Source organism: Xenopus laevis, chromosome 1L, assembly GCF_017654675.1.
Source record: "Xenopus laevis strain J_2021 chromosome 1L, Xenopus_laevis_v10.1, whole genome shotgun sequence".
NCBI lineage: Eukaryota > Metazoa > Chordata > Amphibia > Anura > Pipidae > Xenopus > Xenopus laevis.
Window position 1 is genome coordinate 193,391,255 of NC_054371.1, and position 24,228 is coordinate 193,415,482.

Sequence of the window (24,228 nt, forward strand, 5' to 3'; positions counted from 1 at the left end):
GCCTCTGCAGTCTGAGCAGAAGCAGCAAGCATAATACAAAAAATATGGGATTGCAGGCTTTTTGTTGTGCACTGTGCTCTGCAAGTGATAGACCCTTACTCTCTAGTTACAGTGCAGTTAAGAAAATGTGTTGGAGTTTATTGTTGGCATCAGTCTCTAATCCTATTACTAAATCTTAGGTGCATGGAACAACTCCAACTAGTTTTTGACATTAAAGGGCAGATTTATCAAAGTTCGAGGTGAATTTCTGAATGAAAAAAATTAAATTTTCAAGCTATTTTTTGTGTACTTCGACTAGGGAATAGTCCAAATTAGATTCCAATTTGAAAATAAATTCAAATATCGAAAAATGTACTGTCTCTTTAAAAATTTGACTTCGACCATTCGCCATAAGTAAGTTGGTTGATGGAATGATATTCATTGAAACAAATATTGTCCCCATTGGTTAAAATGGATTTTGGAAGGTTTCGTCTCAAAAAATATTTTTTTTCCTGAAAAATGATCAAGAAGGAGCATCGATAAAGATCTATAAATCTGAATCTGTTGGAGATTTTTTTTTTTTTTAGTGAAGATTTTGTTAAAATTTCGTCTCAACTTTTGATAAATCTTCCCTTTGTGTGCAGTTCATATTCATGTATTATCTGTTCCTTTGACCAGGGGAGTGTTTCCTAAGACAACAGATAAAACATAGTCAAACTCAGCAAAGTTGATAGCAAACATTTCGTAATAAAAAAAGGCTGCCTGTATGACCCTTCTACCTGTACAGTAAAAAAAAGTTCATCAGTAGATAAATACGTTCATTTAATTTCAATAGATGTCTTCTTGTGAGCCGTGTTTCCTATTATGCAGTATACTGAGAATGCTCATCATGTCTCCCCTAAGTCATATTTTTGTAGGGGACTGAAAAATGGTGTCCACGTTTTTATTACATTCCCCTATAGTTTGGCCACAGAAGGGCCCCTTATTTAATACTGGAGCTAGGATCCTCTTCCTGGGTCAATGCATGACCCCTAGCTTTCCCCAGTTTAGTCACTAGATGGCAGTGTTCAGTAATGTATAAGCTGAGCACACATATGCTCAGTGTCCGTTTAGCCAGTCCCCTTACCTGAGCAGGCAGGAATGGTTTGAACTTGTAACCTAGACAAGGTCAGGTCTAGTAAGTGATAGGCTACTCACTATAATAGGTCACTAGAGGAGTGATAGATAGGGCTATTAAGCTGAGTAGCACAGGCTCCACCGAATAGTGTTTAGTGGGACTAGGATCACGCGTACCAATTGCCCAGAAGAGGGATTCGGCAGCGTTACCGTTTTCAGGCACTTCGGCGATTTACTAAGGGGCGTAGGCGTAACTTCGCTAGCAAAAGAGACAGAAGCAGTGGGTCATTCGCACTACTCCGCAAATTCACTAACATGTCAGACTTGCCTTCGCCAGCTCAGACCAGGCCAAGTGTACTGGAGTGCAAATATCTTCTGTTACTTACATCATATTTTTAATGGAAAAAGTTTCTAAGTCCTAAAAAATGCAGGTGTCTTTTCCTTTTTCAGAGTGATAGGCTGCAAAAGTCCTTAAAAATGTATTTGGGTAACCGGGTTCCCCCATACATTTTCTAACATATGGACTATAAACTATACAGTGGGCTCATGTGTAGGGCATTATAACAACTCTATTGTCTTTATTAGTGTTCCCTGGACTTGTGTAATGTATTTGCTGCAACATATACGTCCATTGAACGTTATAATTTCTCGCCGTATGCAAATTAGCCTGAGCGAAGACCTCTTACGAAGTTGCGCTAGGCATAATTGAACGCTAGCGCATCTTCACTTTGAATGCCAAAGCAACGCTAGCGAAAATTCGCCAGCGTTCAGCGCCCTGGGCGTGAAGTGTTGCAACGGCTGCGAAGCCATTTCTGGCGTATTGTCGCCACTTGGTAAATTTACCCCTAAAGGTCCCCATAGACGCAAAGATCTTTCGTTGGTGAACGATTTCGGTACAATCCGACCAATCCGTCAAATTATAGTGAGGTTAGTGAGAATCGAACGATCGTGCATCTTACGATTTTTCGTCAGACATCAGAAAATTGATCGGCCAGGTTAAAAAAACTTTTATCGGTCCCAGTGCAATATATCTATGTTTGCAGGGCCAAGCAGGCAGCTACCCTCAGTTTTCCTGGCAATATTGCTTGAAATGGTCTTTTTAGTTGGTGGACAAATCGTACATTTAAACGATCGTTTCAAGATAATCGTGGTCTCGCGATAACGAAAAGATTGTTTAAAAATCTTTGCATCTATTGCCAGCTTAAGTGTCAGAGCTAGGGTCTAGAGGGACACCCTTGGAGCTCCACTTAGAGTATGCTGTGTATTCTCTCTCTTACCCGGAGGGGGGTTATAATGACCATTGGTGCTGAGTATATGCCTTTTTACTGATGTTCTGAGTTCCTGCTTATCTCCCATTGATCTCATATGTGAATTTGTTCCAATAAATAAGTTATATGGTTAAGTTGTAACAACCTCTGGTGCCCATTCTTTAAGATGCAACTGATTACAGTGTATTGCACCCTGCCTATACACTTCATCATTGCAAGGGCTCACCCCCTGAAATTAGAGGTCTCGTCCAGAGCAAATATTGGGGTAAAGCTACTAGATAGAGTAAAGGTGCCGCTCATTTTTTATTAGAGGTTTTTAAAGTGTTTTTCTTGTAAATGAATTTCCTTGGCACCAACATATCTCTTTGATGCTTAACTCTGAAGCCTAAATACTAAAATAAGTGTTAGATTCATCCTGTTAAATCTTTGCTTCCATTTTCATGCAAGTTTTTCAAAGTTTTCAAACCATTGAAAATGAGTAGAAAAAGTAGAAAAAAACCTCTATCTCCTGCTTTGTTTTTTGTTGCATTATTTAAAGGAATATTATGACCGGGATGTGTTAATGCCTCTCATGTTGTGGCAGTTGCTTTATGAAGTTGAGCTACTTCTGTAACTAAATGTATTATTGGTTGTTTTGTCAATAATGCAAGGCTGTACTCAGGCCTGACCTTTGTGGACATGACTTAATGAAAGTTCATTTTAATGAATTACGGCAGAAAGAAGACAAATTGCTGTAGTAAGAAGTTTTAATTAGGAATTTTAAAAGAAGGAGCCCAGAATATATATTAGTATTTTTTTAGCTAGTTCTTTGTATGGACATTGCATTTCTAAATAGTGATCCCGATGATATAGTACATCACACTGATATATTTGGACCAGTGCCATCATGCATCTTTCTAAGCGGGAGCTACCACTGAGATGAAAAAGTTCACCAAGTTATTAATGTTTATTAAAGGGTTGGTTTACCTTTAAGTTTAACTTTTTGTATGCTAGGGAATGGCTAATCTAAGCAACTTTTTAATTGATCTTCATATTTTATTTTGTATATTTATTATAATAATAGGCTTTCTTCTTCTGACAATTTCCAGCATTCAAATGACCCCATCTAAAAAAAAAAATGTTCTCTAAGTAAACAAATGTTTTGTTATTGCTACTTTTTATTATTCATATTTCTGTTCAGGCCCTCTCCTATTCATATTCCAGTCTCTTATTCAAATCAATGCATGGTTGCTAGGGTCATTTTGACCTTAGCAACCAGATTGCTGAAATTGAAACCTGGAGTACTGCTGAATAAAACAACCACTTTAAATATTTCTCATCATCAATCTTGCTATTGTGTTAGTTTGCACGTTGGAAGCGTTTTATAAAGCTTTAATCCTTCACTTAATTTTCCATTTTTTTTTTCAAAAAAAAATCCATGCTCTGAATCCCATATAGCAGAAGTACCCCTATATCTACTAAAATGCACAACGTTTGGGCAAAAATCCATAGCATCCAGCAATAAGAACTGTGGCAAACTTTCAGTGCACTGAGTGAAAATATTTAGGTTAAGGTACTTGTATCAGTCACTGAGTTTCAGATTATCTAAAGGGCATGAATATCTAACTGCCAAGCACCATGTTTGAGTTATTTGTACCAGGGCAAATATGTAGGAATGAAAAAACTCACTGATTATTTATAAAAAAAAAAATCAAGTTAAAACTTATGGGTAGATTTATTAAAGGGATACTGTCATGTTAATAGTGCTGCTCCAGCAGAATTCTGCACTGAAATCTATTTCTCAAAAGAGCAAACAGATTTTGTTATATTCAATTTTGAAATCTGACATGAGGCTAGACATATTGTCAATTTTCAAGCTGCCTCCAGTCATGTGACTTGTGCTCTGATAAACTTTAATCACTCATTACTGCTGTACTACAAGTTGGAGTGATATCACCACCTCCCTTCCCCCCCCCCCCCCAGCAGCCTAACAACAGAACAATGGGAAGGTAACAAGATAACAGCTGCCTGGTAGATGTAAGAACAGCACTCAATAGTAAAAGCCAAGTCCCACTGAGACTGATTCAGTTACATTAAGTAGGAGAAATAACAGCCTGCCAGAAAGTAATTCCATCCTAAAGTGCAGGCACAAGTCACATGACTGGGGCAGCTGGGAAACTGACAAAATGTCTAGCCCCATGTCAGATTTCAAAATTGAATATAAAAAATCTGTTTGCTCTTTTGAGAAATGGATTTCAGTGCAGAATTCTGCTGGAGCAGCACTATTAACAGATGTGTTTTGGAAAAAACATGGTTTTCCATGACCTTATCCCTTTAAGGCCGAATAGTAAATTCGTATTTTCAAATTGTTTTTGCTGTCAAAATTCACACATTCGAATTGTAATCCCTTAATCTGAATGTAAATTTGAATGTCAGGTTTATCACACTTCGACCATGGAAACAGTTCTAATTCGTATATCGGCCACCCAAAACCTACCGAGTTCATTAACAAGTTCATTAACAAGTCAATGGCAGAGGTCCATTGAACCATTTGAATATGTTAATTGCCTTCTTGACATTCAAGTTTTTTTCAGAGAGACTATTCGATCGAATATTAGACATTCAAATTTTTCATAAATAACCTTAAGTTCGAGTTGAGTATATTCTAATTTATTTAAAAAAAAAAAAATGTAGTAAAAAAAGATTCACCTAAATTCAACCTTTGCTAAATCTGCCCATATATGTCTTTAAATTATATTAGAATTCTAGTACAGTTTGGGGGCATTTGAAAAGATATTATTTTTTCCTATTACTGTAAGTAAAATATACTTAACTGGTTGCATCATTGCCATTTTCTCTAAGCAAAGCACAAAATATTGGATGTGTATATATATTAGGGATGCATTAAATTTGCAACAATTTGCAATTGGGTTTCATTTAATATTATTTGTGTTTTTTTAGTTATTTAGCTTTTTATTCAGCAGCTCTCCAGTTTGCAATATTAGCAATTTAGTTGCTAGGGTCCAAATTACCTCAGCAACAATGCATTGATTTGAATAAGAGACTAGAATATGAATAAGAGAGGCCCACATAGAAATATGAGTAATAAAAAGTACCAATAACAATCAATTTGTAGTCCTACAGAGCATTTGTTTTTTAGATGGGGTCAGTGATCCCCTATTAGAAAGCTGGAAAGAGCCAGAAGAAGAAGGCAAATAACTTAAAAATTATAGAAAATAAATAATGAAGACCATTTGAAAAGTTGCTTAGAATTCTATAACATACTAAAAGTTAATTTAAAGGTGAATTAAGTGATGAATTGCCACTATTCACCTGTAGTGATGGGCGAATTTGCGCCGTTTTTAGCGAAACGGCGAAAAATTCGCGAAACGGCGCCGGCGTCTCGTTTTTGACGCCGGCGCCCGTTTTTTGCGCCGGCGCCCGTTTTTGACGCCGGCGTCCGTTTTTCGGGAAATGTTTTTTTTTACGCCGGCGAATTTTTACCGCGAATTTTCGCGGGAGTTTCGCGAATTTATTCGCTCGGCGCGAATCGCGCAAATTCGCCCATCACTATTCACCTGTCCATTTTACCTGTAAACTCATTAGAAGCCACCCTTGTGACTTAATTTATAATGGAGCTGCCTTAGACTCTTAAGATATGTTTACCTTACTTCATTGTGTACTTTCCTATTTTGTTGGTTGGATGGGAGACAATGCTATCAACAGATGAGAAGATTTTAAAAATGCTGCTCTGAAGGAAGTACCGAGATACTGCTGTTTTTATCAATATAGGCTGTTGTAGTTACATGCAAACAATGTGCACCCTACTTGGGTGTGAGTTTATATTGTAAAATCTGTGGCTTTACATCTATTTTTGTTTCTTTCTGCATTATTTTTCAGGTCGACGCTACTGACAACGAGCCAAAAAGTTTTATTTTTATGAGCAAGGATGCAATGAAGAATCCGGACAAAATGCTAGTTTTAATACATGGAAGCGGTGTTGTGCGAGCCGGACAGTGGGCACGGAGACTTATAATAAATGAGGATCTGAACAGTGGCTCACAAATACCTTATATCAAAAGAGCAATGAAAGTAAGTCTTCAATGAAAATTTGAAATGGGCTGTTTGCTTACAGTAATGTGTGGCTTTGGGTCATCTGCTTGCCTATAACACTGTAACTTTGTTAAGCAATGAAAATCCTATTTAGGAAAAAAAGACACCTATCTTTAGGGATTATTAGATAAGATATTGATATGCATTAAAAAACAAATACAGTTATGCCTTATACTTGAATTGAAAGAATTTTGGAAAGAGGTCATGAATTAGAGGATTGTAGGGATGCCAAAAGTAATATTTATAGCAACAAGATTAAGCGAATAAATAGCACTATTTTAAAACAATGCATTGCTGCCCTGGTACAATCCACAAGCAAAAACTGTGGTGTAAAATCAGGGATATGCATTATATATATTGGTGGGAACACAGTGTGAAATTATAGAAATCTCACATCAGGATATGTAAAATTGAGATTTGACTACATCTGCAATAGATGCAGTTATTAGGGGGTTATTTATTAAAGGGATACTGTCATGGGAAAACATGTTTTTTTCAAAACACATCAGTTAATAGTGCTGCTCCAGCAGAATTCTTAATTGAAATCCATTTTTCAAAAGAGCAAACAGATTATTTTCTATTCAATTGTGAAAACTGATATATTGGCAGTTTCCCAGCTGCCCCTGGTCACGTGACATCTGCTCTGATAAACTTCAGTCATTCTTTACTGCTGTACTGCAAGTTGCAGTGCTACCCACCCCCCACAGCCTAACAAAAGAACAATGGAAAGGAAACCAGATAGCAGCTCCCTAACATAGATCTACCAGCTGCCTGGTAGATCTAGGAACAACCCTTAATAGTAAAAGCCAAGTCCCACTGAGACTGATTCAGTTACATTAAGTAGGAGAAATAACAGCCTGTCAGAAAGCAGTCCCATCCTAAAGTGCAGGCACGAGTCACATGACTGGGGCATCTGGGAATAACAGCCTGTCAGAAAACAGTTCCATCCTAAAGTGCAGGCACAAGTCACATGACTGGGGCATCTGGGAAACTCACAATATGTCTAGCCCCATGTCAGATTTCAAAATTAAATATAAAAAAATCTGTTTGCTCTTTTGAGGACTGGATTTCATTGCAGAAGTCTGCTGGAGTAGCATTACTAACTGATGTTTTTCCATGAAAGTATCCCTTTAAGGTTCAAGTTGTGTTTTCCAGGAAAATTTGAGTTTGCGAAGTGATTTTTTAGTCAAAACAAATTTTTTCGGGTTTTGCAATTCGAACTCGATGAATTGAGTTTTTTTTAAATTGTTGTGAGTTCATTCAAAATATATAGAACTCTAACATTCAACCTTTGATGAATAACCCCCTAAATGGTGCATCAAGCACAAATATCACTTATTTGTGAAAGCCACTCATAGCCACTGTAAAATCTTACTGTAACCTCAACTGTTTGATGAAACATGCAAGGTTAATTAGCAGCAGCATGTGCCATATAAAAGCTTATAGATTTATAAAAGGAGAAGGCACCAGCAAGGCCTCATCTACAATATGCAGTCTCCAGTGCTCAAGGGGCATTATTGATTTATCATTAGTATACCATGCAGGCACAAAATTCTAACTTTGATGGGTGTAGTTCTAACCCATATGTAGCTGTGTATTTTCTGTGTTACTGGGAAAACTCACCCTAGCTGCACTTAAGCTAAAACATGCATTATTACCCTTATAGGACAATATATGCTTACAGGTTTTGGGAGAAAACTGGGTTTCCTTTTGTATAAATTTAATAGAATCAGAAACATTTTCCCATACAGGTATGGGACCTGTTATCCAGAATGCTTGGGACCTGGGGCTTTCTGGATAACTAATCTTTCCATAATTAGGATCTTCATACCTTAAGTACACTAGAAAATCATGTAAACATTAAATAAACCTAATAGTCTGGTTTTGCTTCTAATAAGGATTAATTATATCTTAGTTGGGATCATATACAAGCCACTGTTTTATTATTACAGAGAAAAAGGAACTCATTTTTTAAAATTTGGTTTATTTGGCTAAAATTGATTCTGGGAGATGGCCTTTCTGTAATTTGTAGCTTTCTGGATACTGGGTTTCTGGATAACGGATCCTATACCTGTACTATGTAATACATATTCTGCTAATTAAGAAATAATTGACTGCTGAAGGTTGCACTGATTTTTATTCGGTGTGAGCATCACATTAATAGACAACTTGCGAAGAGTTTTACTTTAGTTAAAAAGTTCATCACTGTCATTGCACAATAAGTCGATGATTATATAAATGTAAATGGCAACGTTTACACCATCACTGAACAAAGATGAGCTTGATAAACATATATGTTACAACTCATTTTATTTCCAAGACTAAAATAGTGACTTTGGTTAATCCTCAGTGAGTCCATATACATGCATGCTTGTAAATGATTTGCATTTTTGCCTGTAGACTAAATAAATGAACTTGAAATTTAATTTTGGAAGTTGTAAATCGGAACATGTAAATGCTCTGTAAGCTGTCCTAACTTTTTTTTTTCTTTTAAAGAAATTGAAGCGCAAAAAGACAATTTTATTTCCTTGAAATGCTTCAACATCTCATATTCCATTGTTAACCATTTTGTTAATTGCTTACGTGAAATGTAATCTTTTGTACAGAAGACTCAGTCAAAAAGAGAAAAAGGAAAAAAAAAAAGGAAGATTTAGAAAGGTTAAAAGCTTATTTAAAACTGACAGGTTTTGTTAGCCCACACCAACCCCATACAGGGGGGAAGCCAAACAATAGGTTGACAGCTCCAGTGTTCAGTAAGAGGCTGGTAACGACAGCTTATTCCTTTATGATTTCAACTCTTGACAGAAGACATGCCAGGTTGTTGCATGGTGGCAGATGTATCAGTACCTTGTGGCCCTGTCATAATTGAGCGGCAGAGCCCACTCGCAGTTGTGAAAATCCAATTACCGGTTTGAAGTGTTAGCTCCTCTCCTTATACAGGATTAGAAAGCAAAACCTCCCAGTGATAGCTCTTTTGGATTCCAGCATTTGTATGTACTGTCTGGTTTTGCTCAACACACCAGGGAATATTTAGAAATATAGCTGTGCAGCCAGAAGAAGTGCATGGAAGTTGAAGAGGTCATCCAGCTTTGCAACTAGAGCACACAGCAATCTTTAAATCCTACACACCCCATCTAACATTTATACGGATCCATCTCGTAATATCTACTCGAAGTGCATGCGCTCAAAAGTAAAATAACTATGAATAATTGAATTTATCTCAGCCAAAAAAAGATACATTTCAGACAGGGTAAAATGGACTTAACATTCCTCCTATTACATGCATCTGATGATCCATTCAGAGAGCTGGATGCCTAGCTGGGGCTCTGGAGACCATCTAGAGAGAGAGGTGTCGAATTTTCAAAAGCCTTCGTGTTTGTATCTGGCCAGAATATCAATGAAATTTAAGATATAAATGCCTGATAACTGCACCTTCACAATCAGCTTTTATTTATTTAAAAAACAGGTACTTTAGCATATATTTAAAACCAAGTCATTTATGGTCATAGTTTTATGTTCTTAATCCATGGTATAAATTACATTCTTGTGAGTTAATCCATTTACAGTGTGTTTTCTTAGACAACTTGTTATAGAATAAGTAACACATCACAATCTAATACAGGAGTGTGGAATAGATGATATTTATATAGTGATCTGTTTGTAACTCTTCTGTATTTGGCATAAGGACTATTGAATTCAAATTCAACTTATCTCTTCCTTTTTCCCTAAAACTATTCATTACCCTGAATTTGAAAAATTAGGATTGTAGTTTTTATAGTAAGGAATGCAGTCATAGGAGACTACTGAAGCCTTGGTTCAGTTAAAATTCCAGGTTACGATGCAATACTTACTTTCATAAATATACCTTCTGACATCAACAGACCTGTTTTTCCTGGGGCGTCTCCAAATTTCCGACATGGAAAGTGGCAGAGTTTTCAGGAAGTCAGAGGGAATTAGGTTGAATTCGGGACATGGCTGGGCATTGTGGACATGGCAAAATGTTCTGATTTTTGTAACCATTAATGTTGGTAAATTCAAGTAGCATGCAGAGTTTTGTAGACTTTAAGAGATACTGACACCAGAAATGTAGCCTTTTTGTAAGTCTATAAAACCTTTATCTTTGGATGCTATTTAAAAACTTGCGATTAAAGCACTTTCCAGATGCTTTTAAATGACCTCCTATGTTCCTCTATGAGGGGGCTGCCATGTTTGTGCAGCAGTAGGCGGTTCATGTTAGAAACTCTGACAGGTTGAGAAGGGACAGTCAGGTTGGCAAAACAGTCACGTTTAGGAATTTCAAGTAACAATTACTTACAAAACAGCCCTGTCAGCACAAAACGATCAACATGACCTATAGGCAATTTTTAGGGGCACATTTACTAAGGGTCGAATATCGAGGGTTAATTAACCCTCTAATTCGACCCACGAAGTTAAATCCTTCGAATATTGAATTTGAAGGATTTTGCTCAAATACTTGATCGATCGATCGAACAAACGATTTTTCATCGATCAGAAAAAGCTTAGGAAAGTGATGGGGAAGGTCCCCATTGGCTAACATTGTACCTCGGTAGATTTAAACTACCGAAGTATGAAGTCAAAGTTTTTTTTAAAGAGACAGTACTTTGACTATCGAATGGTCGAACGATTTTTACTTCGAATCGTTTGAATCAAAGTCGAAGGTCGTAGTAGCCTATTTGATGGTCGAAGTACCCAAAAAAATACTTGGAAATTCGAAGTTTTTTATATTCGAATCCTTCATGCGAGCTTAGTAAATGTTCCCCGTAATGTACATTCATATTTTGAAAAGTAGTTTTTTTGTGTCAGTATCACTTTAAAAACCTATATACAGCATTCTCGCTAACTGGTGAGAATATAACCTATAGAATTCCAGGCTAAACTTTCAACCATACATTCTATTCATAATTATTAAAAGAACCATGGTGTTGATATAATTTTGAAGCACTTAATATTTTCTGCCATAATAATGGCTTATACAGACCCTTAAAGGAACAGTAACACCAAACAACGAAAGTGTTCTATAGTAAATAACATATAATATACTGTTAGCGTGCACTGGTAAAACTGGTGTATTTGCTTCAGAAAGACTACTATAGTTTAAATAAACAAGCTGATGTGTAGCCATGGAGGCAGCCATTTAAGCCAGAGAAAAGCCACAACTTAAATGTGCATATGACTCCAGTTTTATCTTTTTTTTTAAAGGTAAAATTTTATTGTTTTATAACACATTAAACATAAAACAAAGTATATGCCGTAAATGCAGTTGAGTTACCATTACAGAGCTTGGAATAAAACGTTTACATACCAATTCGTTTAGTAATTTGATTGATACACTCAAGAATTAAAACACCGTTCAAACAGTCGTACAGTGATATGTAAATGTTGCCTCCAAGATTCCAATCATCAACATATTGGACAGTAATATCAGGTATTAAATAGAATTAAGGATTTCTGCCTTTTACAGTATAAATAAACGTTTCTGTTCATGTTCGGGAGCCCTGACCCTCAAGTCCCACTTCCCACCATGGACTCCATCTTTTCTCAAATCTTTTCAGTGAGCCTCTGGCTAGTAAGGTGAGCTTAATGAGGGGCAGATTCTGTTTCACCAACGTTATCCAGTTCTGTACCGTGGACTCCAGTTTTATCGTTATTCTGTAAAATGGGCCTTCTCCCTAAAGGGTTGGCTAGTGTTGTAAACATTTTCTCTTTAAGTTTAAAAGGCAGCAAAACAGGATTGAAATAGTTACATGCAAGGAATAGTTCTATAACCATGCACCACTAAGAATCATACAGAGATAATAAGAGTAAAGAATAAATCAGTTAGAGAGAAAATTAATCTGCATATAATATTGATCAGTAAATTGTTTTTATATGATATATCCCACTATTTCGATATATCCTGCATGGGTTCCTTTAAATAGTTTCTGCTTTTTCTTTGCAACACAGCTGGCTGGGGTTCCCAACGCGCTAGCTGAGAATTATTAGACTTAGGCATCAGAGTTTTTTTGTTTTGCCAATTCTCTCCCCCTCTGTGCTGTGTATTGAGATCAAATGCAAGCACTTCTTCTCCTTGTAATTCTCTATTTTGTCTCTTGCCTTGAAGTCTGAATTGCTCCTGCTTTGCACTATCGAGTATTTACTACTGTGTTGTTAACCTGGTGGAAAATAAGCCTGTGATTCATTAGCGCAGTCTTAAGCTTGAATATATTAAACAATTAACCGAACTTCTGTAGAGAATAAGAAAACACCTTTTTTTCCATCATTATAGCTGATGAATTGAAGATCACGAGCGCCATAAGTTTTTGATGTTTTGATCATGGTGTTTGTAACATCAAGCATTTCTTCTTAAACTAAGACATCCATTCTCTTAAAAAAAAAAAAAAAAGCAAATTATTACATCAGAAATTCACCAGCAAGGTATGTAAGGTCATTAACAGCTGTAGGCAATTTGTCTCCCACTGGGACGTCCTTGTTTAGTTTCTCTCACACGCTGCCTGTGGCACTGAATAGCGAAATTCAGGCATGTTTTTCCCTTTGAGGAATCTCTAGGGCAGTGAATAAGTTTTTAGGATTATTAAATTGTGTTGCTTTTTCATTATCACCCATCCACAGCAATTTGCTGCAGCTTCGTTTACCATCAGAAAACGTGGCTTCATGGGAAGCTGGTTCTAGAATAGATATGCAGATCATGTTTTGCTTTGCATATTTTGTAAATAAATCTGTTTTAATATGTTTTTTACTTTGTTGCACAATTTCTCTGGCGTTTGCGCTTATTGCTTTACTGAATCAAATGTAGAAAAAGGTTTATTTACAATACTTTACTTTTACATTTTTTTCATAGCAAATTAGGTGCAATAATAAAGCAGTTATGCAGTTTACAGATGAACGTATTAAGGTAAGGGTAACAGATTATTTGAAAAATAAATACAGGTATTGGATCCGTTATCCAGAAAGCTCCAAATAACGGAATGGCTGTCTCCCATAGACTCCATTTTATCCAATTTATCCAAATATTTAAAAATGATTTCCATTTTCTCTGTGATAATTGATCCAAACTAAAATATAATTAATCTTTATTGGAAGCAAAAGCAGCTTTTGGGGTTTATTTAATGTATACTTGATTTTCTAGTAGACTTAAAGTGTGAAGATCCAAATTACAGAAAGATCTGTTACCTGGAAAACCACAGGTCCCGAGCATTCTGGATAACAGGTCCTATACCTGTACCATAAACTTCTAATAAATACAGGTTGCTGGGCTTCACTGATTTTAGGCAGATTGTACAGGTATGGGACCTGTTATCCAGATTTCTGGGGACCTGGGACAGAGCTTTCAGTAATTTTTTATCTTCATACCTTACATCTACTAGAAAATCAAGTATACATTAAATAAACCCCAAAAGCTGCTTTTGCTTCCAATAAAGATTAATTATATCTTAGTTTGGATCAAGTACAAGAAATTATCACAGAGAAAAAGGAAATCATTTTTAAGAATTTTGATTATTTCATTATAATGTGAGATGGCCATTCCGTAATTCTGAGATTTCTGGATAATGTGTTTCCGGATAATGAATCCCATACCTGTATTTGAATTAAATGCATTCACTGCAACCCTCTTATTTTGTAGAATGGAAGTGCCCCTGATTTTTCACATTACTGGGTAATCTAATATAAAGTAAAGTGCCTGTGCAGTTTAGGGTGCTCCTGTGGACTCCATGCCCTCCGAACACTGATCTGGTGCCTTATATTTAAGCAGGCTTTAGATAAGATGCAAGAAAAAGTGGAGGAAGGGGCATTGTTTAGTCTACATAGGGCTTTACAAACACTGTTCTGCATTAATAATGGCAAAATAAGTGTTTTCCTAGAGTTTTAGCTATCCTTTATGTGTATATAAGCTATAGTCCTCTATATAGTGTGCTTTCTCTGTCAGGTCACACATTATTGCTGGAACCATCATTAAACCTGGGAAATTGGTCTTTTAATTTACGGCATTACTTTTTTTGTAGCAGGAAATTTAAAACCAAATGTCATGCACCAAGACATTCATGTTCTTCATTTTCTGTTTTTTTCCTTTAGTAAAATACCAGGTATCAAAAGACATGTTACTTGTTAGTTTTTCCTTATTTGCAACGAGTATGTATTCTGTATTGTTCTAATATACTGACTGCTTTTCCCAGTGAAGTTTGCAAATCCTATAAGGAGGCTGTGGCAATCTTTACAAGTTTTACTATGAATGTTTGGACATCTTGCAGTATGATTACTATAGGCACTGTAGATCTCTAGCAAATCTGCCCATTTAACAATAAATAATGGCAGCTACTTAGTTGGGATATCAGGCTTGCTGGAGGCTGAGCTGCCTGCCTAATCTATCATTCCCACTCATCATAGACTGGCAGAAAAATGTAAAGTCCTTTAAATTTATTACAACTTTGAGCATTTGCCTTCTGTTATAAAGGCTTTAATGGGGAAGTCCGTATTCTTTCATGTTATTAGAACAATCCCTTATGTTAGTGGATTATGTTCTTGAAAAATATAAGATACTCAATTTAAACTATATCTTATAATTCACTAAATTTAGTGCTTACTAGTGTGTAAATAAATACAGGTATGGGACTTGGGGTTTTCCCGGGTAAGGGGGGTCTCTCTTTAATTTAGATCTTCATACCTTAAATCTACTAGAGAATCAGGTAAACATTAAAAAACCAAATAGGCTGGTTTTGCTTCCAATAGGGATTAATTATTAATTGGATCAAGTACAAGTTACTGTTTTATTATTAGAAAGAGGTAGGAGATCAGTTTTAAAAATTTGGATTAAATGGAGTCTATGGGAGATGGCCCATGTCAAAAGCCTAATATGTACCATTAGGTTTTTACATTGTGGTAGTAGTTGATTATAAATTTAGTGCAAGTTAGGCAATACAGAAATGTAAATGATTGCATTTTTGTGCATAATTAGCTATGTGTACCTAAAAAGTACATTTCAGAGTTTCTTTCTTTTTGTACGTAGAGTTTCATTCTGATGCATAGCACTAGGCTTTATTGCTCCACAATAAAACTTGGCAGGGATTCTCTTACTGCTGGGAATAATTAGTTTGCCTTATAAAAAGGCCTATTTAACCATATGGGGGCTGGCAAGTTCTTTTTATCTTGATCAGGGCTTGTCTTTAACAGCATGACAGTTGGATTCTTCATCCCTGTTTCTATCGGAAACTGAGATGTGTTGGCTTCAAATTTTGCAGGGGTTACAGTTTAGTACATTGAAAGTATTTATCATGTAGAGGGTTAAAAACTTAGAAAGTGTAGGTGGATATGATCTAAAAACAAAGGGATTTAATTGGTGCTAGTACTGATGAAGTTGTAAAGGCTTCTCCACCCCTACAAACTCAGAATGTTGTTTTCTGTGTTTTGTTTTTTAATAATTACAAGCATGTGGCGGGGGTGCATCTCTTCTGCCCACTCCTGCAGGGCACACACACAACAAAACAGGACTTTCTCTACTAGATTTATTTTCTGCTACTAGAATGATGCTGTGACCTTGGCATAAGCTGCATGTTAACGTGCTGGGTGTACCGCCTACTTTTGGCAATGGTAAGTACTGCTCTGTATGAAGCACTGGTATATGGGTTCATGAAGACATCAGTGCATATTTAAGCCCCAGGTATCCTGATGGCGTGCAGACTTACTGGCTTTGCTTGCAAGTTAAACTTGGCAGCAAAGTAAATTATTGCAACAGGGCCAATGACAACTACTAGGGATGCCCACACGCCTTGGCTCCTTGGTATAATATATAAGATATGACTGACCTCTTTATTTTATCTACTGTAAATACTGTGGGAGGTGTCAGTTTCAAAAATTAGCAACATATGTAAATGTGTATATTCACCCCATTGTCAACAAATACAGTGTACATTTATTGGGAAACATAATTTAGCAGCAGTATAGTTTTATCTCAACCACATATCTACTATAAATAGACACATGCTTGTTCTAATGATGTTATTATGCAGAAATACAGTACTAAAGATGACCTTACGTAGATTGGTTGGGAAATCTTTCTGATTTTGGCCCAAATGCTGCTCTGTTAAGTGTTTTGGGCACATGGAAAATAATCATGACAGTCTGTAAAACTTCAACTATATTTATCTATTAAACCTAATCTGCTATACCTCTTATTGGAAGTCATCCACCCACCCAAACTAGACTAATGTCAATCTTTGCTCTAGAGACCGTTTTCTCTGAACTTTGCCAGTCATTTTCCAGAGTAGATATTTGATGTATAGAACAAGAGATGTCACTTACCCCAGGTCTGAGCTTCTCTCCTGTTAAATTAAATTGCCCCAGTCTGGGGTACTTTTACATTTTCCAACTTTGTTAAAATGACCACAATGGATCTCTGGGGAACCAAAACAAGATGGTGGTGCTCCATTCAGATGGTAATTACCCCACTTTGGTAGGTTCTTTGTTTTGTTTTTTTCTGAAAAGTGCTGGTTCAGGGTAAAAAGTAAGTGATTTTATTCACTGGTGATTACATGTAAAATCACAACTTGAAATTTGAAATGGCCTGGTCCTTTAAAGGAGAGGGAAAGCTAGGGAGGCATTTTATTGCCAATATATTAGCAGCAATAGTGCAAGCTAGAATGCTATATTTATTCTGTAGAATGTGTTACCATACCTAAGTAAAAAGCACTAGAATCTCTCTCTTTGTTTAGGATAGCAGCTGCAGTATTAGCTTGGTGTGACATCACTTCCTGCCTGAGTCTCTCCCTACTCACCGATGACTCTGTGCTCAGTTTACAGCAGAGAATGGGGGGGTGGAAGAGGAGCAAACTGAGCATGCTCACTCCTGGGGTCAATAAGGTTTGGTAGAAAAGCATGTGTGTACACAATAGAAGGAAAGAAATGCTGTGTTTCTTTTCACAGAGGACTCAGAGCAGCACTACTTTGAGGGTTTACTGGTATATTTAGGTGGACCATTCTCATATGGCTTACTTAGTTTTAACCTTTCCTTCTCCTTTATGGGAATGCACCATTCCATACTGCAAGGAAACTCTGTGGACTTGAGTAGCATTAAACCTTTCAGTGCTAGCCAAGTTTTGTACTGTACATTTGCAACAGTTTTTTTTAACGTATTTTGCACTTTAGATTTGGGAGCATTGCCCAAAGAGAACTAATAAATAGAAAAAAAATAATAAATATATAATAATTGTATTTATATATCTTCAGGATAGTATTGTTTCTACGTCTGACATATATATGTATACAAATTTTCCATGTAGAAACTCACATTTTGTGTGTATATTTATGCCTGCATGTAGTCCCTGCTCCAAAAAGAAAGTTGTCCACAGAAAACCAAAATCTTTTGGAAGTGCAAATTCTGGTGAATTCAAAATGTTAGTCTATATGTTTCTACTCCAAACAGCAATGCTAACCTGTTTTTTATGTAGTTTTTGAAAATCATCTTAAAGCATATTATGTCCCACTTGTCCTTTTAATATAAGAATAAAAACAGTTTGATAGGTGTGAATATATTTTAGTTGTGTTATGTGTGTGTAAAAATGGTATTGTATGTGTATTACTTACTTGGAAGTAGACAGGTAACACTAGTGGCCCAGCAAAAGGGATGACAGTTGGGTAAGCACTGTGGGCGGTCCAGAAAATTGTAGCATCTGATTTGGTAATAATAGTGATAACGCCAATTCCATGGAAATTTTTATGCTTGGGGAGGGGGTCTGGCTGAGTAATTTAATGCCTCTGGCTACACCTATAATTGATCCAGTTTATAGGATCTAAGACCTATACAGTTTATAGTTCTGTGCTCATATGTGCTGTAGTTTGACCGTTTAACTTTTTCAGTCCTTTTCCTTTTTCAGTAAGGGCCCTTTACATATGGTATTAACTGTGTTTTAAACTTGATCTTTTCTAAGAAGTGTAATATTTACATAGTCAAGTCATAGCATAAATAAACCAGCAGATGTCAGCAATCTAACCATATTTCAGTAATGTGGTTTGAATATACCAAAATCATTGCATATATTTGCCGTTTCCAGGGTTCTTTTTTAATGTTAACCTGCTTTGCATTTTAGATTTTGTAGCTGGTAGAATTTAGGCATGAATTATGTGTTTTAACTATAAACTACTTGGAAAGGACGTCGGTTTCTGCCAATAAACATGCTTTCTTTCATTCCAGTTTTGTATTTTTGAATCCTTAGGCAAATTAATAGAATCTTACTTTGATTTTTTGAGGTTTCTCTGATCCAAAGCAATGTCAAAATGTAACTTTAAGGCTTTTAGTCATAACCTCATATTAAACTAACTCTGTGCTAATAATGAACTTTAGATTTAATATCTAATTCAGCTTCAACCGAAAGGTCAATATAGATGCATGAGCTATAATTTCTAGTTAGAAAGATTCGGCTTATTAGGAAGCTGCTTCTTCAAAGGGTACAGAACTTGAACAAAGAGAACTTCAATGTTTCCTATGCTCTACTGGGACAATGAAATTCACTATTTCTCAGCTCATCAGCAGTGGCATATCTCAATAACAAAGGGGCAGAAGTTTTATATGTTGAACTGGCAAAGAATTTTCATAATTTTGGATATTTTCTCAGTTAGTACTTATTATTTTGACTGTCAATTCTCAACAGTTCAGGCAACTGTTTATTTGACTTTAAACAATTTATCAAAGTAAATGGTTGTGTCAGTTTGGGGTGTTAGAGCTCAGCTGCTAGACTGAGCTCTAACACCCTTACAAATTGTTAATGTGAGTGAGTAATTTGGATAAAATCTTTTCAAAATGTAAATATGGAAACAGTTAATTTACTTAACCATTGATACTGCTTACTAAAAATTACAGAAGCTTATTTAATTACCCCCATAATTTTGAGGCTATTCAGTGTTTTATATATGTAATTTCCTTTAAAAAAAAATAAAAAATAATATCTGTACCTTTACTAACATGGGTTAATTGATGGATTTATCTCATGCAGCATGTACTACAGTACATCTGATTTTATAACAATGTTTTTAAAGGAGCTCACCATTCATGTTATGGCTCTGTAAATGGAGGCCTAGGTGCCATCATATAGAAAGATAAGATATATCAAATGTGATACAGGAAGGATATATATATATATATATATATATATATATATATATATATATATATTAGGAGATTGGCAGACACACTTCCTAAATGCAACAGATGTATGAAAGAATAAAGTCCGTTAGCTCCCGTTTTACTATTTCAAATTCTGAAGACGTTTGTTTTTTTTTTATATTAACAAGGAGAGAAAAGAAAAAATAAGATAATTCTTTTCAGTTTCTCCTTTGCTTTAATCTGAGCATTGCTTTACTTTTGTTGCTGTCTCACCATGTTCCATTCATACCACCTTAAAGGAGAATGAAACATTCCTATAATTTCTTTTTTTTTTTTTTTTTTAAAAAGTGCCTTTCCCCCTCCCAAATGGCATCTATTGCTCCTCCTCAGCTGCCCTTTTGCCCATACCTGGACTGAGAGCACCGAGTAGCACAGTGAGGTTGGTGGCTTCCACTTTGACCTTGTCACAACCAGTGTGCAGCTGAAGGGGGAGCATCAGAGGGGTAAGGGGACCCTTTGCAGGGGGCGCTTGTGGCCATATTTATAAAGGTGTGTGATATGTTTTTATGTAAAATAAAAGTGATATTTATAAAGTTGTAGATCTCCTTACTCATTCTTTTACACCTTCCATCGCCATTTCTAAAATCAGCAGACAGAATAGAATCCACGGCAAAGTTACAAGTGGTTCTATTTATGAAGGCGTGTATTTGATCAAAAATTTTATCCGATAAAATCAAAGGGCTAAGGAGAAATGTTTGTGTAAAAAATGTTTAAATTTATAAATAAATAGCTTGGAATGGTGTTTATATGGTTGTGTATTTTAACTCCAATGTGTGCACAACTTTGAAAATATCTCCATTAAAGTTTATTCCTGGAAACTGTACTGTTTGCTTTCAAGTGCTTACCTTTCATAGAATAAAAAGTATCAGCACTGATTCCTTTCCTCTTACCTAGGCAAATGTTAATATTCTCCCTCACCAAAGGTTTTTATACTTTTATTTTTTTTTTCTAATTTATCAAATAGACAAAATATCCCCCTTTCAATAGAGCAATATCTGAAAATGAAAGTAAAGTCACATTCTAGTTCCTGTTCTGCAAGGTCAAAGCAAACCGGTCCACTGAGAAGCATTCTGCTTAAACAAACACCTCCCTTTACAGAGATGCAGCCTATCAGACTATGAGATAAAGAGCAACTTATTATAAAGATGCTTCTTAGTGGCCTACTGGGGCGTTTTTCCTTGCTTCTAGGGATCAGGAGGCAAAATATGGCTGTACTTTGGTTTTTAGATTTTGCATTGTTTAGTGTGAGAAATCACAAGAATATTATGTTGTTCATTAAAACATTTGGCAAAAAGTATGTTCAGCACAAGCTCCATTCATTGCACAAATGATAAAAAAGGCAAGTTTTGCCCTTTTAAGCTCTGTTGCCCCAGCACATACTAAAGATAATTAAACTTTCTGGAAGAAAAATTGACAGAGAATGTATATCCCAACAAATGACCTATTAAATAATTATACCAAATTGCATATCATTAAATATTTATTAAACAATAGTTTTGTGATGTTTTGTGCGTTACTCACTGAACACCTGCAGGATCCTATTGGCTATTCATTGAAACCTAGCATTTATGTGTACACTTGGTTTGTGTGTGAACACCCTTGCCTCATAAGAGCCACAAGAAATAACTTTAGGCAGTTTTCAATATGAGATTATCCAATAGCACATAGCATAGTTTTAGAAGTATATATTCTTCAGAAAATTGCTTTATTTGTATAAAAGTAGCTACCAGGTTTTGTAGAGACCTGAAATGTTAAGATCTCTAGTTTGCTTCTAAATTTCCCTGCTGTTCCTCCCAATTATCCCTCCCTACCTCCTATTTATCTCCTGCTGCTACTGGGATCTAGCTACAATATGCAGTTCCTTCGGTCTCTATGATACTCTCTTTACTGTGTATTGCTACTCTCTCTGCCACATATTAATCTGCTATTCTGTTGCCCCATCAGTATTTTTCTGTTTCTCCTGCCTCTGTATAGCTGTTAACTTTTATTGCTGCCATACTACTTACTGCCTATTTGTTACCCATTAGCACACAGTGTTGTTGCTTTCAGTGTTTCCACATAATTATTTAATTTAGGGATGTGCCAAATGCACTGTTTTGGGATTCGATAGTTTCATATTGTATTCGGCAGGATCCTGAACCAAATGCAGACCATAATTTACCTATGCAAATTAGATTAAGGAAGGGTGAAAAAAGAACCGCGATCTGTATGCAAGAAAAACTTTTACAATTTCCTTGTTCATTTAATGAAAAGTAACTTGATTTTATGGACTTGGATTCAGTTCAGACAGGCAATTGGATTCAGCTGAAAGGCTGAATCCCGAACCAAATCCTAAATTCGGTGCATCCCTTGTTTAATTCATTGCTTTTATATAACTGATATTGATATCTTTCGATACCCCATCTTATCACCAGAATTTGGGAGCACCGACTCCACCAATTGCACATGCAGTGAGCAAAATAGAAGCATGTATTCTAGTGGAATTCCAGGTTGTTCTGACTGCGCTCAGTTGGACGCCAAGCCACAATATTTAATGCTCATTTTTATCTTTCTGTTGACTCATGTTTTGCTTCTATTGAACATGATATATGCTTATCACAACAGTTTCTTGTCTTAAAAGTCATCTAGTTTGTTGTGCTATATTAAAAAAAAGCCAAACTTAGCTAATTCAATTTGTAAATGAAGATTAGTAATCAAAACACTGTCATATATATTTAAATACTGGAAATATTTCTTTGTGTCCAACTATATTATTAAGCAGAAGTGTTTAATATATTTCTATGCCCCTGGCCTGAAGGACCCCCCCACATAATTTTATTATTCTTATACTGCACAAAGCTGCATAATATGTTGGCATTTTATAAATACAAAATAATAATGCTTAAGAATAGATATTTCTTTCAAACAGAGAAAATAAATGTATTTGACCTATTTTCTCTCTTCAGCTTTGCTTCATGTTGAGACCATTCAGTGGAACGATACATATACACAGGTAGTAGTTTGCATGAAAGCTAAAGATAAACTAATAGCAAAACATTATGTTGAAATGAGTGTCATTTAGTGGCAGAAATAATATATGAAACTCAACAAATAAATGTGTTTTCTCGATTCAGTGTACAGTTCCACAAGAATATGGTAGCGGCTTAGACAACAGGTCAGATCAGACCAGATTTTATGGTCATAAAAGTGCAAGTAGTTTCATTCAATACTGTAGAGTATTTAACGTTTTGTAAGATTGTCATACACTGTTGCTGAAAGTCAAGCAATAGGGGATTGACCTGTCTGGGTCCTAGGGAAAACACTAGGTAAAAATGGAAGACATAGTGCATCATAAAGCTGTTAATGCCACCTTTGTAATGAGACCCTGAAGTCTAATTACTGAATAGTCAACACCAATGAATAGTCAACACATTTGCAATGTGAACCCCAGAATTTTAGAAGCATTTATTTAAAAATAAAAGTGCAAGATTGTTTACCTACCATATAATATATTTCAATGGTTATAAAGCACCTATCCATCTGTGCAGCACTGTTCTTTCAAACCCCTTGGTTTGGGGAACCGTGCCATTCACATTTAAGCCTCGTAAGTTATAAATCATTTTTTTTTTCATTATATATTCTTTTTATTCTCATTAAAATATGCCATAAAGTAATGAGGCATAGGTTATTGTTATTAGAACATCACTACCATGCTGGTTATGTATGATAAGGATATGTACTTCTCTGCAGAAACAAGAAATACATCACATGATTTAAAGTAAGGCCATCAGGTTTAACCTGTGCAAATCCCTGTACATGTTTATCTAGAGGAAGGCAATATAGTGGTTTAGAATGGCTGTGTAAGGGGGAATCGTGAGGTGAATATGTCAGACTGTTTGAGTGACCGTATTATTTAACAAACACAGCAGTTTGATAATGTGGTGTTCCTGTGATATTACAGTCTGCTGCTGAAATTCCCACTCATTAAGGTTTTTTACTTAAAGAGAGAAAGACACTGCTTTGAAATTAGGTTGGAAGGAAGGGGTTGTTTTTTAAACAGACGACACAAAGTTGGGATTTTTGCTCTCATTTTTTTCAAAAGTTTTTATTTTATTAGGAGTTTATATCACAATAAAATAAAGATGGAAATACAAAGGTAAAAATATGGTGTACATAAATATCCATGGCATACAGTGCAATATTACAAGCAAACTTTCAAAACCAGTGTCCGAAAACAGTATATATTTTTAGTAACCTAGAGATGTTTAATGGTTCATTAGTGGTCATTGTCATATATTGGGTGGATAACTAAACAGAGGTACAGTACCTTCTCACTTCATAGGTAAGTCCGATTGCGGGGAGTAGTTTCTTGACTAACTTAACTTATTGGGCAGCTGTAGGTACCATATTTCCCATGTAATTCGATGTTGTTTTAGCATAGAACAGGTGGACCCTAGCAAGCAACCTAGTTTTATTCAGTAGGAAAAGATCATCTAGCAGTCCTTATATACATGTTTCTGTAGTATGTTGGTTAGTAAAGGATATGCTATCTTACATTTATTGGGCTACATCCCTCCAAAGTTTGTAGTGATGGGCATTCCCTCTCTAGATGGAGGAGGGAGG

General features: G+C 35.9%; 1 protein-coding gene across 5 annotated transcripts in view; it reads left to right on the forward strand.

The window, feature by feature from the left end:
- LOC108717391 (cotranscriptional regulator FAM172A homolog) overlaps positions 1-24,228 on the forward strand; it is a 288,433-nt gene that overhangs the window by 46,975 nt on the left and 217,230 nt on the right. For all 5 annotated transcript variants that reach the window (XM_041568521.1, XM_018264673.2, XM_018264668.2 and 2 more), the window contains exon 6: positions 6,243-6,434. In XM_041568521.1, coding sequence (XP_041424455.1) covers positions 6,243-6,434 — 192 coding nt within the window. The remainder of the gene's footprint in view (positions 1-6,242; positions 6,435-24,228) is intronic.